Genomic DNA, 17,168 nt, shown 5'->3' on the forward strand with positions numbered 1-17,168 from the left:
AATGTATAAAAGCGTGAGAAACGTTTACAAGTCGTGGCTATTTGCCTTATGTTCGAAATACTCAAACGCACATGTTTTGCTCAATATATAATTTTGTTTAGAATATTGAGCAGTTATAGTTAACAAAACATATACACAAGACTTGCACTTCACCTCGTAGTTTCGGGATAAGTAAGTCCAATTTCAAGGTCGCGGTCAATGCTGTCTGGAAAAGTAAGTCCGTGGAATTACTGGAAAACAGTTTGACCTTTGACCATTAAATATAACTGATACGTGTAGGTTACTCTTGACCAGAAGACGACCGTCTTGTTTTCGGGGTAATTAATGTTCAAGGTATCGGCCAACAGTGTTTGGAAAAAAAATCGTAAAAACTTTTGAACAGTTTGACTTATGACCCCGAAACATTTATGGTATATTTGACCGAATGGATGTATGGCCCATTTTGTGTTCAGGGTCAAAGGACATGATCATGATACATTTTTGTAAATTATGTTTTAACATTTTTATGTTAGTGCACGCTATTATTACGTTATAAGTAAGATGTAATAAACAAAAGAAGATTTTTTTTTAATTTGCTCAAAAGTGCATAACTCCCTCTGTCCCTGAAAAAGACACAAACAAAACGTTCACAGCAGAAGCAGAGCACGATTAAGAATGAAACGTTTTGAAACACCTACAAGTCACAACTTGTCATACATATTTATGCATAATCACACATCGTACATGTTCATCAAAACCCCTCTACGTGATCATGCTTTAATGATTTCTGAAATGTGTTGTCTCTCTATTTGCCTGACAATTAAATGTTTCCGGAGAGAAACATGATAAGCTTAGCTTTCGTTTTAATCCGTTCAATATATCATATATACATTATTGTTTGCCAAACGTTGTCAGCCAATCAGGGGCGCTAGATTTTTAAAATGTTTCGTTTCTTATTCGTGAAGAATCGTTACTTATTTGTGAAGACGACTCTTCTGGGTTAAGTAAATTGTATTTACTGCACATGCGCATATAGCCACGCCTACTGTTTGCATAAGCAATGGCGCAATTTCAGTGTCAACGATGATTGTCCACGGTCGCTTCCCTGCGCTCCGCTTCCTCAGGTTACTTATTAACGAAGAAATTACTTAATATCCTATACATATAGAATGACATACAATGTTGCAATGTTTGATATATATGTTGAATAAAGTAAGTTTAAACTTAATGTTTTACCTTAACCCACTAGGGTCGCAGTGAGTTGAGGAGAGGTAAGTGATTTAGGGCCTCAATTCTACCCTTAGAAAATGACTATAGTCATATTGTATTTACCCTTAGGAACATAAATAAAAAATAATCTCATATTAAGAAATGCTTAAACATTGACAAAACATGCAATGTGTTCTTATTCCCAAATCTTTGAAACTGTAATATATAGTTTCAGGCGATTTGGGACTCAATCATGTTGTATGTTTTGAAATTTGTTATACATTTCTAGTTCGAATTTATGTGTCAGGGGATATAACGTATGATCTCAGTTTATTCCAAGAGTTGAATTCAGGCCCTAAATCGCTCACCTATCCTCAAACCACTGTGGTCCTAGTGGCCTAAGGTAAAACTTGTTCTGATTTTCTGTCAGAGTACATCAAATATATTTTTTTTCCAAGAGTACCATTAAGGCCCTAACTCGCTCACCTAACTCAACCACTGTGACTAGGACAGTCTAAAATCATACATGCCATATTTCTGAGATGCTTCCCAGGGGATTTTGGTCTGAATTCCAGGGGATTTTGATATGACACCAGGGGATTTTAACGCAGCGAAATTTTGCATACTATTATGGATGCTTTCCACTATCAACCTTTAGCTAGTTTTAAAAAAAATATCATGGGGATATAGATCCGGGGACCAGGGGATGGGTCGGAATTTCGGGGGATTTTTCCCCCATCGGATAATATGGCATGTATAGCCACAATACAAGAATAGCACACACTATTTATTGCATATACGTTGTGATATGTACAAAATGTGAATGGAAAAATATACATATGTTAAAAAATAATCTGGAATGTATAGAATATGTAAGAAAATGTAATTTCATTTATATACATATAAATATATAAAAATATCATGCGGTATAGGATTGTTATGTTAAAAACACAATAAATCATATTTTTGGTAAAATAAATATATAAAAACATGCAGTTATTATTTGTTTCAATGATATGTATGTTCAAAACTAACTTACAAGACCTGTAGTTTCAGATGACACTAGTATTGTTTAGAGTTTAAAAACAAAGGCAAGGCAAACTCTGTAAAGAAATGAGACCTTCTATTATATAAAGAACTGGTGAATACCTAGATGTATTTTAAAGGCTGCCCATTCTGGTCTCCATGAGGGCAGAATAGTGCTACCAAAAAAAAGGAAAAAAGAAGATGGCTTTCTACAGATTCAAACCCATTTTTTTTTATATTAAACATTACTTTCTGAAGCTACATTATGAAAATCAACCATAGAAATTTGAAATCATGTATAATACATAATGATTATAGAACATCATGTTCAAAAGGCAGTCAAAACAAAACACAGATCATCAAAAATAAAAATGTACATCTTATATATAAAAAAATAATATTATCACTACATATCTGAGACAATATCAGTAAAGCAATCCTCAACAAGAGCTCTTAAGAGCAAACACCAACCAATGTTCGTCTGCTGTTTTTCTGTTGAAAATGGGGCATAACTCTATCATTATTTAATCCAGGGTTATGGGTCTTGCTGTACAAGTGCTTGCTATCCCTGGCAACATGTTAATATTGGAGTTTTCTTGAATATCTATAATGATTTTTGAGTCATGGCCAAGGTTAAAGATGCACTCTCACTCCCAAATACGATTTACCACAATTAATAATGTTTAAATATACAAAAAAGGATGAATAAATGTCAAAAACAATGGTTCTTATAAAGGATACCGAGTTTTATTTGAAAAAAAGGTACAGAAAACCCGGTATTTCTACCTTATGAGAATATAGCAGATCACAGTAAATCTTTTAGCACTCACCAACCATTTAATTCTTTTTTTCATTTTCAGCTTTTAAATACACTGAGAATTACAAACGTGTTATCAGTAATTAATATTTTCCATTAATGCATTATTTAGTAAGTAGTTAAAGGTGCATTACTCAAAATTTATGTTTGTTAAACATGTGTATGTATTGATTTTGAATAAGAGTGTCACTTCAAAGTTTTGCACAACCAAGATGACGACACCAAGGCTATCACAATAGCTTGACTTATTTTCTATGAAAGTCTAAGGAGCAAAAAGAAAACATAAATATTAAAATATATCACTATATATCTGATATAAAAGAACTAACAGAATTAATACCGTACTGCCAACAGTTGAGCACAAGCCTTGGCCTTTAAAAGAATCTTGCCATAGATATATGTTTACTGTAGTTTGTTTAAATTTTGCGGGGGTTCAATTTTCACAAATCAATCATATCACAAATTTTAAACCTAGCGAAATATTAAATTATCAAATGATTAAATAATTGTGTCGTGAATTTTAAATCTCCCAAATGGTCATGAACAAAATAAAAACAATCTCCAGCATAATTGCCCTTGCATTCAAATTGTACAATGATAAGAACATTAGGCTTTTGGGCATTGTTAAAAAATATCTTAAATGAATTTGATGACTTACATCAGGTTGGCTAAGACTGCAAATAATACTTGTACATCTACTGGCAATTAATGTATATAGAAGCACATGTTTATACCCACAACACTGACAAATTTTGAGGAGTCAACTTTTACAATGCATAAAAAATATGATAAAAATATAATATATGTAATCAGTTTGTAAAAATAGGCCTTACAGCATACAACCAACTTAACTTTATCACACAAAAATATTCAAAGATATCAGATATTTAACACCATGGTTGCATACCAAACCCCCGTACTGATTTACCAATAACATGAATATGACCAAATAATACTGCTGAATAGATTAATCTGCTACTACATGTAAACCTGCGATAGAATAAACTAATATCATCTAACATCTGGAAGATTTCCTGTGGAGTACATACAAAGTTCCATATGAGAACATAAGTCCATCAGATCTGGTTTGATAACTGGTGACAGTCAACAGTTGTTATCACACGAAGTACCTTGACTGGTGGCAGTCAACAGTTTTGATCATACAATGTTCTCACTGTTTGAGAGCACAATAGAAAGAAGTCCATGATATGTGGCTTGATCAAATGGTGACAGTCAACAGTTGTTATCACACAAAGTTTCTATTGGTGGCAGTCAACAGTTGTTATCACACAAAATATTTTGATTAGTGGTAGTCAACAGTTTTGATCACACAAAGTTCTAATCTGATGGAGAGCACAATAGAAAGGAGTCCATGAGATGTGATTTGATCAACTGGTGACTGACAACAATTGTTATCACACAAAATGTTTTGATTAGTGGTAGTCAACAGTTTTGATCACACAAAGTTCTCATCTGTTTGAGAGCACAATAGAAAGGAGTCCATGAGACGAGGTTTGATCAACTGGTGGTAGTCAACAGTTGTGATGTCTGGGTTCTCACACAGAGAGCAGATCTTACGGAGAGAAGCCTATAAATATATAAGTACAAAGATGTAATAAAAACATTCATTTAAATGTCACTTATGATTTAGGATTAGAAAATTTTGTTTTAATGTTTGAATTCTGTTTGGTATTTGAACTGAATTTAAAACCTTCATTTCTCATTATTTTTTATAGTTCAAATTTTTCCCTGTTTTTTACCAATACATACCAGACTAGCGACAAGCACAGCCTCACTGTTGTTTCTCTCCTCAATACTTCGACACAGCTGAACCAGTCGTGGAATACCTGAAGTATAAAAAGATAACAATCATCACGAGATAAGACGTTTATTTCTCTCCTCAATACTGCGACACAGCTGAACCAGTCATGGAATACCTAAAGTACAATACACAACAATCATCACGAGAAAAGATGATTATTTCTCTCCTCAATACTGCGACACAGCTGAACCAGTCGTGGAATACCTGAAGTACAATACACAACAATCATCACGAGATAAGATGTTTATTTCGCTCCTCAATACTGCGACACAGCTGAACCAGTCGTGGAATACCTGAAGTACAATACACAACAATCATCATGAGATAAGATGTTTATTTCTCTCCTCAATACTGCGACACAACTGAACCAGTCTTGGAATACCTGAAGTACAATACACAACAATCATCACGAGATAAGATGTTTATTTCTCTCCTCAATACTGCGACACAGCTGAACCAGTCATGGAATACCTGAAGTACAATACACAACAATCATCATGTGATAAGACGTTTATTTCTCTCCTCAATACTCTGACACAGCTGAACCAGTCGTGGAATACCTGAAGTACAATACACAACAAAATCATGAGATAAGACGTTTATTTCTCTCCTCAATACTCTGACACAGCTGAACCAGTCGTGGAATACCTGAAGTACAATACACAACAATCTTCACGAGATAGGACGTTTATTTCTCTCCTCAATACTCTGACACAGCTGAACCAGTGGTGGAATACCTGAAGTACAATACACAACAACCATCACGAGATAAGATGTTTATTTCTCTCCTTAATACTTCGACACAGCTGAACCAGTCGTGGAATGCCTGATGTATAAAACACAACAATCATCACAAGATAAAATATTCATTTCTCTCCACAATACTAAGATACAGCTGAACCAGTCGAGGAATACCTGATGTATAAAAAGACAACAATCATCACGAGATTAAGACGTTTATTTCTCTCCACAATACTAAGATACAGCTGAACCAGTGGTGAAATACCTAATGTATAAAAACACAGCAATCATCTCTAGATAAGACGTTAATTTCTATCCTCAATACTTTTAACACAGCTGAACCAGTCATGGAATAACTGATGTACAAAACACAACATACATCACGAGATAAGACAAGTTTTTTTAATAATACATTTCTGTAGAGTACAGGAATGTTAGTGTAGAAACATAAATGTCCGTCTCTCACGCAGAAGTTGCAAATTTGATCAAAACCAGTCCTCAGCAATTATTGGACTCAGAATATAACCTACATTTTCAGGTAATGAAAGCGCCTTTCATATAAGTACCATGCATTATTGTTAAAAAATTCTGAAAAACAGGACGTCTTAGTTATAATTTCTACGTAATATAAACATTCAAGGATCTAAGTCAATAAGAACATATTACATAAATTTTAAAGAACAAGAAGGGAAAATCTGTTGTGCATGCCTCTCTTCTTAACTATAATTTCCCATAATGTATAGCTGTCTTCACAATTAACTAAATAAATCAGCAGGACTTTTAAGAGTTTGAAATCGCAATCAGTCCAGGCTTGTCAAACCCTCCCAACCATGCTGTTTCCAAAGTCAAATTTAAGAAATGTCCAAAGAATTCTGTCACACATTTTTGAAATGTGTATTCTGTCAATAATTTTTCACGATGTTGCAATTCCTAAGTCGTGCTTTAGAGCCTTAATAACACATTTAGATTTAAATTTATACAAAATTCATTTTAATTGAGATTCTTATCGAGTTTCTGCGGCCTTTCTTACGAGGAACAGTGTTATCATAATTTTTCGGCCGACTGAGACTAAATCAGCATAAACTATAAAAAAGGGTGCCACAAGGAAAATGACAAATCATGTTTCGTGTTTTTACAGTCCAGTCAGGGCCATAAATCAACAATTATCTAAGCCAGAATTATGGGCCTTACTACACATGTGGAAATTGTGACTTGTAACATGTGTACCAAGTTTCATATGAATATCTTTCAATGGTTTTTGAGTTATGGCCAATGTTGAGTGTTTTGCAAAACTATCCTGCTGCCAATTATTTTTGAAATACAAATGAGCTTAAAACGGTAAGTTGTTTTTTAATCATGATAATAGTTTAAATACCCTGAAGCTCAACAATGATTTGAGCGGTCATCTCGTCTCGGCAGAGTCGTGTGAGAGCGATGGCTGCCTTCTGCTGAAGTCGTTCACACGCAGCGATCTCCACATCCTGCTTACATCCAGCAGGCCGCTGCTGTAGGAAGTTGATAAGCAGCGGGATCCCGTTGTAGGCGACAATGTCTCGGCGGGAAAGCTCTGTTGTGGCCATGTTGGCAAGAACTGTGGCTATCTGAATGAACCAGAGGCAGTGATTATACACAACTTCCCCTGTTTTGACGCATTTATTACATGTACATGTAGGTATGGTTGGTTTTGTTTTTTTCTGTCCTTTTAATTTCTGAAACAGCAATATGAGCTTCTGTTAGTCCTGTTAATACATATATCACGCATGAATGATGCAACCCAGATTGTCCAGGACTGGTCATGCATTGACCCTATATTTACCATATTTGGTCACTTAATTATATCATCCCTTTTTCGATTCCGATGAATAAATGATACATTTCTCATAAATTGATCAATCAGGTTGTCGACGTGATATATGTTATGGGGTTAGCCCCATATATCCCATATTGGGTCACCTATTAGCCCTGTAACTAATAGTACCTTGAATTGTCCTTCTATTCTAACAATGCCTCATTGCATTCTTAGCTATCATGTTAACTTTCATTTAGGAAAGAAAGTACAGTTACAGACATGAATGTAGAAGACAAATGACCATCAAGCTGTTTCAAACTCTATCATACTCTGTACACCCCTTTTGATGTTAAAATCTATTGAATGTATAAAAACTTCCAACCTAGGCCGGTATTCATAAGGCATCTTAGTAAAAAAAATCAACTTAGTGAAAAACTGCTATTTTTCAAAGTCAAATTAAAAGAAAACATATAATGTTTTCATACTGAAAGGATAAAAAATAAACAAGAAGAAAAGGGTCCAAATAACTAAGATATATGAATAAATTTGATAAAAAAAATAAAGGGTATAATAAGATTCACCTCCTGCACTTAATGTTTTGTTTAACAGTTCATTTATAAGGACAGTCTTATTGTTTCAAACATTTAGCTGTCTTTGTTTTTTTTTCATTTTAGGTGCTATTTCGAGATAAACTATGTGACATAAAAAAGTATTTGTATCAGGTGTTACAATAAGAATCACTTCTCCCAACTTCTACCTAATTTGACTGGAGGGGGAAGCCTCTTCAACCATAATTTTTAGCCCTGACTGTATTAAAAATATTTGTTGTTAAAAAATCGGAAAATTTCATTAAGTTGAACATTTTCACTAAAAAGCTTTATGAATATTGCCCCAGATCTTTAAATAAAATCTCCAAACCTGATCTTTGACAAACAGAGATTTTGCCTTCGGCAGGGCGGATGCCTCTATGAGAAGCCGTGGGGCGTCTAGCTGCTGGAGAATCTCACACGTCTGACTGTCCATAAATGTGATGTTGGCAATCGCCGCGGCACCCAACAAGAATGTCTCGTGGGAGCTTGTTGCAAAACACAGGTCTGAAAACATGCAATAAGTTTCTGTGAACAATAAAGTGGTGGCAAAATAATTTATCTCTAGATATAAATGAAATAAAGAATAAAAAAATCAAAAAAAAATCCATATATTGATTTGCCTAAAATACGCTATGCCCTTTTTAACCACTTCATTTTAATTTCAACCATTTGTGCAAAGGTTTTGTTAGACTTCTGAAACCATGATACGCGTAATATAAATTATTTTGACATTCAGGATATTTCTTTCATGTACTATTGATAAAAGGTTTTCAATAATTGATTGAATTACATGTACAAATAGTAACAAAAATAAACCATAACAAAACGAACCATTCATCAGAAATACATACTTATTAGAGCACTGAGTAGGTCTTGCACATTTTCGAGGAAGCCTGCAATGTGTTGGAAGTTGTCAAGGCAAGGGGAGGTAATCTGTGCGACCACGCCAGCCGCCTCACCCCGGACTGCCTCAGACACTGTGGCATCGCACAGGATATCTGTGAGGATGTCTACCCCACCCTCCTTCTCAAGTTCCAAGATGGACTCTGGCACACAGCAGATCGTAGCCAGTGCACGCAGGGACTGCACATGGGCAAACTCCAGCGTATCCGTACGACTAATCTCGAACAAAGCTCGTATACAACCCTCCTGTTAAAATTATGTAACTGGATATAATAGACTTAATATAAGGTTGTTTTTTAAATTGCGATTTACAACATTGTTCTATGTTAAAAGTAAAATATTTTAAACATTGGTGTTTTTTGATGCTTTTCTTTAATTACACTTCAGCATAAGAATATTATTTATTAAACTGTACCAACAAAAAACCAGCAATATTTAACAAAAAATCAGCGTTATTCAATGCACTTATCAATGATTTGCACAATCAGTAGATGGTGGTACACCTAGGGGATTTGACAAAAAGCAAGTCCCATCCTTGGAGAAGGAAAGTTTGTCACAACCCACACTGTTGTAAATAATCCAATGTTTAAAGTCCTCTGTACTGCTGCCACCCTGGTGGGATCAAGCATTGATGAGCGTAGTATTGTTCAGTTAGACTTACCCTGGAAAGTATGTAGCACATGTGTTCTCCCTCTAGACCGAGACTGATCACGGTGCTAATACAGCTAGTGAGGGCCAGTGGAGTGTGAGATTCATCCAGGGTCTCAACCAGCTTCTGTAATACATATAAAGAGAGCAAGTGACATTGTAGGGAAAGAAACGAGTAGCAAAATCGGTACTCAAATACTCAGATAATCTTCTGATTGAGTACTCGAAGTCTAAAATTATAATGGCGCTGTGAATTGTTTCCTGAATTTTTTTTATTTAAATACTAACTACCATTACAATTTCCTGTTTTTCAAGCTCCTATATAGTAATCTCCCTTGGTTGCTTAGGTTGGAAGAACTAACATTTAACTTCATTTAGCATTTAAAAGAATAAATTCCAGATTGTTTCCTCATAATGTATAATCCTTTTGTTTCCTTTCATTTACCCATTAAGGTACACAGAAGTTTCTAGAGTATAGTTCTACTGTTGGATTTAACAAGATAGAATTTTCACTGTGCATATAACTTTTTTATTATATACAACTAAACAATAAACATCTAGGGAAAAGTTGCTCAGAATTTATTCAGTTTAAGCAGGTATTAATTTTTTGCTGTATGCTAAATACAGCCAGAGAGAAAGGACATTTCAGTTTAATTTTAAGCGTTGAGAGGCCTTGTTGTATATTTGTAAATGGTTATCCAAGCTTCCAGTGAAGTTTCAATTAATTTGACTCAGATGTTTCTGAGAAAATGTTTTTTAAGTAACACATAAAGTCAGCCATTTTGTGGTTGCTGTTGTATGTCAATCAAGACGTATTGTTGTAATTCTACAGAAGTTTTTTTGTTTTGTTTTTTATAGAAATCTTCCTGTGAAGTTTCATTGAGTTTGGCCTGATAGTTTCAGAGAAGATGTCTTTCAAGCATTTGTTGACGGATGTATGGACAGACAGACACTGGAAAAAGACCGATCCTAATAGCTCAATTTGAGCATTTCACGCTCAGGTGAGCTAAAAATCCAGAGGGAGGCTTTTCTGCATCTTTAACTTATCCCGGTATTCAGTTTTTGCTTCCTTATTACTTTACAAAACATGAAAAAAATGTTGTTGTATATTATAGAAGTCCACCTCACATCCAAGAAAGCCAAAGATATACATGATAAAAGAATTTTACTGTAGATAATATGAAAGGACAGATAGTATAGGGGAAAATAATGAGAAATATCTTTGTTAAAGTTCTTAATACTACATTGTATGTTAAATGCACAGAGAAAAACGAAAATGAAACAATATACTCAAAGTCCTTTTATACCATCAATAGTACGCAGTCAATAATTTTAATCATATTCTGAGCTTTCCTTCATAAAATTTGGTAATCACCTTATTCATGTCCCCCATAAGCCTCCCATAAACCTCCCCATAAACCTCCCATAAACCTCCCATAAGCCTCCCACCATAAGCCTCCCATAAGCCTTCAGACATAAGCCTCGCATAAGCCTCCCACCATAAGCCTCCCATAAGCCCCCATAAGCCTCCCATAAGGACCATCAATGATAAAGTTATCATTCAGAAGCAGTGGTAAAAAGTTTGTTATGTGTACCTGTACAAGATAGCCAAGGGCCATGTCAACGAACCTACTGAACGACTGACCCAGAAACGTGAGCTGGTTCACCAGAGGGATCTTTACTGATGACATCTTTGGCTTGGATGACATTGACCTTCAATATAATTATATACATGTAAACAACCTCTATTTCTGTTTTTCAATTATTTAAAAAAAATAGGCAAATGATGAATATATTCTTAAGAATGAAACACGAACATACATAGTAAAAGGTGGTAGTATCGGTCAGAGACGGTGAATATTTTTATTTTTTATTTTAATTTTGGCCGACAACAACAACAACAAGGCTATGACAATACAGTGACATTTATTCTTTGAAACACAGAGAGGCTAAAAGCTGAAGAAACATCTGAGACCATGATTAGGAACAGCCTCAAGTCAAGTCTCAAGTCTGAGTTCAGACTCAAGTGGCAAACCTGCAAATCTTCATTTCATTGAAACTTTTCTTTTAGTCGAGTCTAGAGGATGAAATGTATTACTATTTGAAATCGTACAATTATTTACTTTTATGTTTGTTAGACAAATGGAATACAGATGATTTTATGTATTAAAATATAATAAAGTTTTTTTCTGGGTCTGAGTCTAGACTTGGACTTGAGACTGTATGGCCCCTGACTGTTTACAATATACTCACACTTCCACCTGCTGGGCAAGTTTGGCACATTCTCCCATCACAACTTCTTGTTGCTGAAATGTTTATACAAATGTATAAAAACTTTTGATTAATGAGAAATATAGCATTGTTGTCATGTTAATTTCTTACAAAAGAGTCAAACAGAATAAAAGGTGAAAACAAAACATTCGTAAATGTTCTCACATTCAAAGAGCAAAAAAGAAAATATTATAATAATTTATTTTCATGAGGAACTTTACATATATCACGGACCTATGGTTTATAGGTCTGTGCATATATGCACTACCTAGTTCATATATTTACAAAGAATGCTGATATAGGGAAGGAGGGGGATCGATGCCTCACCCTAGGAATGAATGCCTTATTTTAAGCCAGAATATGGGAACCATATCACATATGGAGCAAACCATATACATAATAGGGAAGTGCATACATTCAAAGTTGTGAATAAGACCAACTACTCAATACCGATTGTAGGTTTGAATGACTCATGTATACTGTACCAGCTTTTTTTTATTTGTTGGGTATACTGGTAGACTGGTACATATAGTTACAAAGAATGCTGAAATAGGGAAGGAGGGGGATGCTCACCCTAAGCATGAATGCCTTATTTTAAGCCAGAATATGGGAACCATACCACATTTGTAGCCTATTTTTTATTTAATTGGGAGGTGCACACATTCTAAGTTGTGATTCATAGCAATTCTACCATACATTACCGACCATAGGCTAGAATGACTCCAATATAACAGCTTCAACCATCACTTGTCAGGAATAAAAAGTCTATAATTCTCTGTAGTTACCTCGAGTATGAAGTTTGGAGTATGATGGATACATTTGTTACATTCCTGGATGAGAGAGCGGATGTGGCACGTGACTTGTACAGTGAGGGGATTCACGTGACGCCATTTCTCACCCTCAACACACCTGCAGTAGAAAGGCCTAATTAATGTACATATCAGAATCAACTGTTCAAGGTTTTTTTTTACATTACAATTTTGAAACTCACTTTTGTGCCATATATAGGTTGTGAGATTTCTTATATGTTCAGTCTTTGAGCTTAAAACATATATCTATTATTTCAAACGGTTGTAGGATATTTAAAAGACAAAAACAAAATTTAATACACTATCACTTTAACATGTGTAGTGCATGTATTTATAATGTATCGTGCATGTATTTATAATCTATAAATTAAAGGTTTTTAGACCATGTATTTATAATGTATATTGCATGTATTTATAATCCATAACTTTATAAAGTTTTACAGACCATGTATTTATCATGTATAGTGCATGTATTTATAATCTATAACATAAAGGTTTATAGTGCAGGTATCTATAATATATCACTTAAACAATTGTAGTGCATGTATCATATAATCTGTCACTTAAACATGAATAATGCATGTATTTATAATCTATCAATTAACATACATGTAACACTCATACCTAATTAACAATAAACTATGATAAGAACTAAAATTCAGCAATGGGATGTGTTGCCATGACCTTGACCTTTAACCCACTGACCTGAGAACCAAAAAGGGCCATCTACTGACCACTACCAATGTGCATACCAAATTTAAAGACTTTACAACTAGTAATTCAAAAAATATTTATCGGAAACAAACGTGTGACGCCGCTTACAACTACAAAAAATCAGCCCCAGAAAGAAGTATTAAATAACCTGGAAAATGGAACAAAAATTAAATATATAAAAAATTGATTTAGAAAAGAATCTGCCCACCAGCCCCATCATTTTTGTTAACCTGGATTTTATTTCAAAACTTATTTTCTTGGGCCTTTTTAAGTAATAATTATGTCAATAGCATTGATCAATTAAGCTTTATTAAAAAATGAAACTTACTTGAAGAGTTTGGAGAATTCATTGCTTATATTGTGTGACTGACTGCGCACTGCATCGATACCAACTGTATAGAAGATGACAAAAAATGATCATAGAAAAACTTACTTCGGTTTTATGACTACTGGTATACAACATGTAGTGTACAGAATACTGGTACATACATAAGACCCATGGTAACATTTTAAAGGTGCACTCTCACAGATTGAACATTTTGACAACTTTTTTAATTTTTGTCTTTGAACGAGCCAATTTTTGCGAAAATCCATTGAAACCAGTTATAAAAGACTGCTGACAAAAAAATTAGATTGCAGATTTTTATACTTAAGTTCAAAAATTAATGTTTTATGCATTTTACTTAAATCGTTGGTAACAGTTTAAGCCATAAAACCTTGATTTTTTAATGGAAATATGCAAATCGGCGGTCTGATCTTTTGTCAGCAATCTTTTATCATTGGTTTGCAGATATTTACGCAAAAAAATTCTTTCTCCAAGACAAAAAATAAAAAAGTTGTAAAAACGGTAAATCTGTGAGAGTGCAGCTATAACTTCATGATTCACAAATTCATTATTTCAACTGAATGATTTCATGATTTCAACTTTTTAAAATCATTATCTCCACTTAACGATTTCAATGAATAATTTATGATTTTTTTTTCCCAATTTCATGATTTCATCTTCATGAATTCACGATTTGAACTTCTTGATTTCAATAATGAAATTGAAATGTCATCATTCTTTTTTGTGAGTTCATGTACCTAGTTTTGATGTAAATAAGCTGGATGATTTAATCTGCCTTTAAATCAGCATAATGTGTGAATAAAATGGTAATGCCTTTAAGCTGTAGTATATTCTGAACAATGCAAATGTGACGTTCGATTTATACTTAAGACTGATGAAAATCATACTGTTACTCATAGTAGGCCATCTGTTGCAAAAATTGTGCATTTGTTTAGTGTACATGTGAGATGTCAGAGTCAAACAATATCATCTAATATGGCCATCAGTATCACAAAGTATTTTAAGATTTATTTTTCTTTTATATAAATTTTGTAAAGTTGTTACAATTAACCAAAATTTCAAACATAAAAGTATTTGCAAAAATAAAGTTGTGCAATTATTTGGAATAATTATGTCAAATCATTGAAATTAAAAAATTGTATTGTTTTACTGGTAAAAACGTCTCACATTACTGTCCAGCTTTTTTAAAATTACGGTAGCTTAGGAAAAACATGAATTATTTTCTTAATAGACCATTTGTTAGATCTTCCCACTGTGTGATCAACTGTATAATTAAAAAGGTTCTCCTAGTTTACAGTTTTTATATCAACTCATCAATCATCTCATTATCATATCTTCACTACATGTATACTACATGTACATACTACAGGGTTGTCATTACTCACTGATTTACAGATTATATATATGGGGTGGTTTTTTTTATTTCCTTCAACTAAGACATATAACACAACAGTCTTATACATTGTCTTCATTTTACCTTCAAGTTTTGAATCAAAATGCATTTTTTTTCTATAATATACATATTTAGCAGATTCCATTGCTCATCTGTTTATGCTATGGCTTAATATTGGCCTTGCTGATTCTACAGCTACAATGTATGCCTATGATCACTAATAACGTGCATATAAACTTTCATTGTCGTTGATAATGTGTATATGAACTTTCATGTGAAAACATCACTTCATATTTCTTGTGAATACAGCCCTTGACCCTCAAATGTTTGTTCACTCACATTTAATGAGTGTTGTTGAGCTATGTTGGAGATCCTGCGAGAGTGACTTCCCCTGGAGCACGGACATACACTCTGTCTCCGTCACCAGGCGGATCTCAGACAACCATGCCTGTACACTGTCCATCATGGACATGCAGTTTGGATCTGTTTCACATTTATTGGTATTATCTAAAAAGCAATAAAAAAATATATGTATGACAATGAATTTTATTAAAAAAAAAATACCAGAAAATATTTACGATGGTAAATGTTTGATTTTTCTTTAATGAAATTAAAATAGATATAGATAGATACTCTATTTCCCCCAGTAAAGGAGAGTATAACATATTTTGTGTCCTTATTAAACATCAATAAAATGGGATATGTTCACAATGACATTTAAAACATTTCATAACAGCATTAAATTGGAGGGGGGGGGGGGGTGTGTGTCCAGTCCATGCTTTTATCTGCTGATAACAGAAACAAAATAGACCAACAAATAGAAATAAGCCAGGTGTTATTGGGTGCCAATCATGTAATTGTGTTCTGCTTAAAGAGTCAGTGGAATTATTTGTGTGATATTTCTAAATCTAAAAATACCTGTTAATTTATTAATCCTACCTGGTAGAACGAGTAGGATTTTTTGCTATTGGTCCTTAGTCTAAAATAATAGACGTGTTATACGGGATTCTTCCAATCCCTAACGTCTAAACGGGAATGTGCAAAAAACGGGGGTGTTTTAAAAATATTGAAATTGTTTCAAGTGAAGTATTTTATGGTTGAAATTGATCATAAAGAGTTATATTCATATTTTACCATGTAAGTGAAATGTTATTTTGCACTAAACAAGCATTAAGTGCATTAAAACAAGTTGTTTACCTTTCCAATGAAACGAAAGTTGACTGACACAGACAACAATTATGCGAAGGGGAACAACTCGATACAATCGTAATAGCTCGGCCTCCTCCGACAAAGCTTCGAGATAGACCTCGTTATACAATCGTAACAACTCGGCCATGGCCGAAATGTTCCGAGTGATTTAAAACTGTGCCCTAAAGCCTTGCAGGTGCCCTTCATGTATATATCGTTATGTTTTGACAGAATGAAATGAAAAAAAGCCGTCAAACTCATAATTATAAGTTGGATATTTATTTTTTTGTGTACGAAACTAATATAAAATAACATTATCTGGTAATATTTCTTGTTTATATGATATTTTATAGACGCTATATGCTTTAACCCGGAATCCTGATCGGAACAACTACCCACTTTTGATACTTAACAATTTGTACGTGAAGGATTTGCCATATCAAAAATCTAAAAAAAATCCGTCAACGTACAATTATTTGGACTATATTGGTCCTATATTCTACTTACCAAGGCTAGTGTAATTGATGTCGAATAACTGTTAAAGCCAATAAAGGTGAATATTTTTTCGATAGATAAGCGAACAAAGTGGAATGGAGAGCTGGTAGCACATGTAAGCTCTATAGAATACTCTGTAATGTGTAAACAAAAATAAACATGGCAAATTTTAAAATAAGGGAAGTAAGCATGATAAAACTACATACGACAGTTTTCAAAACTTCTGTGGATAGTTCTGATTATCCCACGCAGTGATCTCCCTTTAAAACTTGGAGCTATAGGGAAAGATGAATATCAGAATAAGATAAAGAAAAAAAGTGGCCAGTTGTTAATGAAATATGTGGAATACACTTTATCTCATTCAGAATGCTACAGTCGGACGAATGTTCACAATTTTGTTAAAGTTAACAATGTTGTTAACGTCATAG

At 33.9% G+C, this 17,168-nt stretch overlaps 1 protein-coding gene across 1 annotated transcript; it reads right to left on the reverse strand.

Annotated features, from left to right (window-relative positions):
- Nucleotides 1-2,007: 2,007 nt before the first annotated feature.
- LOC128238717 (protein inscuteable homolog) lies at nucleotides 2,008-16,888 on the reverse strand. Its single transcript, XM_052954892.1, has 12 exons — nucleotides 16,753-16,888; nucleotides 15,397-15,564; nucleotides 13,647-13,710; nucleotides 12,581-12,704; nucleotides 11,778-11,830; nucleotides 11,120-11,237; nucleotides 9,538-9,651; nucleotides 8,825-9,122; nucleotides 8,302-8,477; nucleotides 6,970-7,195; nucleotides 4,802-4,878; nucleotides 2,008-4,619 (listed from the first exon to the last, which is right to left on the reverse strand). Exons 2-12 carry the CDS (start codon nucleotides 15,527-15,529, stop codon nucleotides 4,488-4,490), a joined length of 1,515 nt encoding a protein of 504 aa, XP_052810852.1. The 5' UTR covers nucleotides 15,530-15,564; nucleotides 16,753-16,888; the 3' UTR covers nucleotides 2,008-4,487.
- Nucleotides 16,889-17,168: the final 280 nt, after the last annotated feature.

Source organism: Mya arenaria, chromosome 6, assembly GCF_026914265.1.
Source record: "Mya arenaria isolate MELC-2E11 chromosome 6, ASM2691426v1".
Lineage (NCBI taxonomy): Eukaryota > Metazoa > Mollusca > Bivalvia > Myida > Myidae > Mya > Mya arenaria.

Coding starts and splice junctions, on each gene's coding strand:
- LOC128238717 (XM_052954892.1), bottom strand. CDS start 15,529: ATGTCCATGATGGACAGTGTACAGGCATGGTTGTCTGAGATCCGCCTG. Junction 11,831..12,580: donor CTCCAAACTTCATACTCGAG/GTAACTACAGAG, acceptor TAAACATTTCAG/CAACAAGAAGTTGTGATGGG. Junction 7,196..8,301: donor CTCTGTTTGTCAAAGATCAG/GTTTGGAGATTT, acceptor TGGTTCATTCAG/ATAGCCACAGTTCTTGCCAA.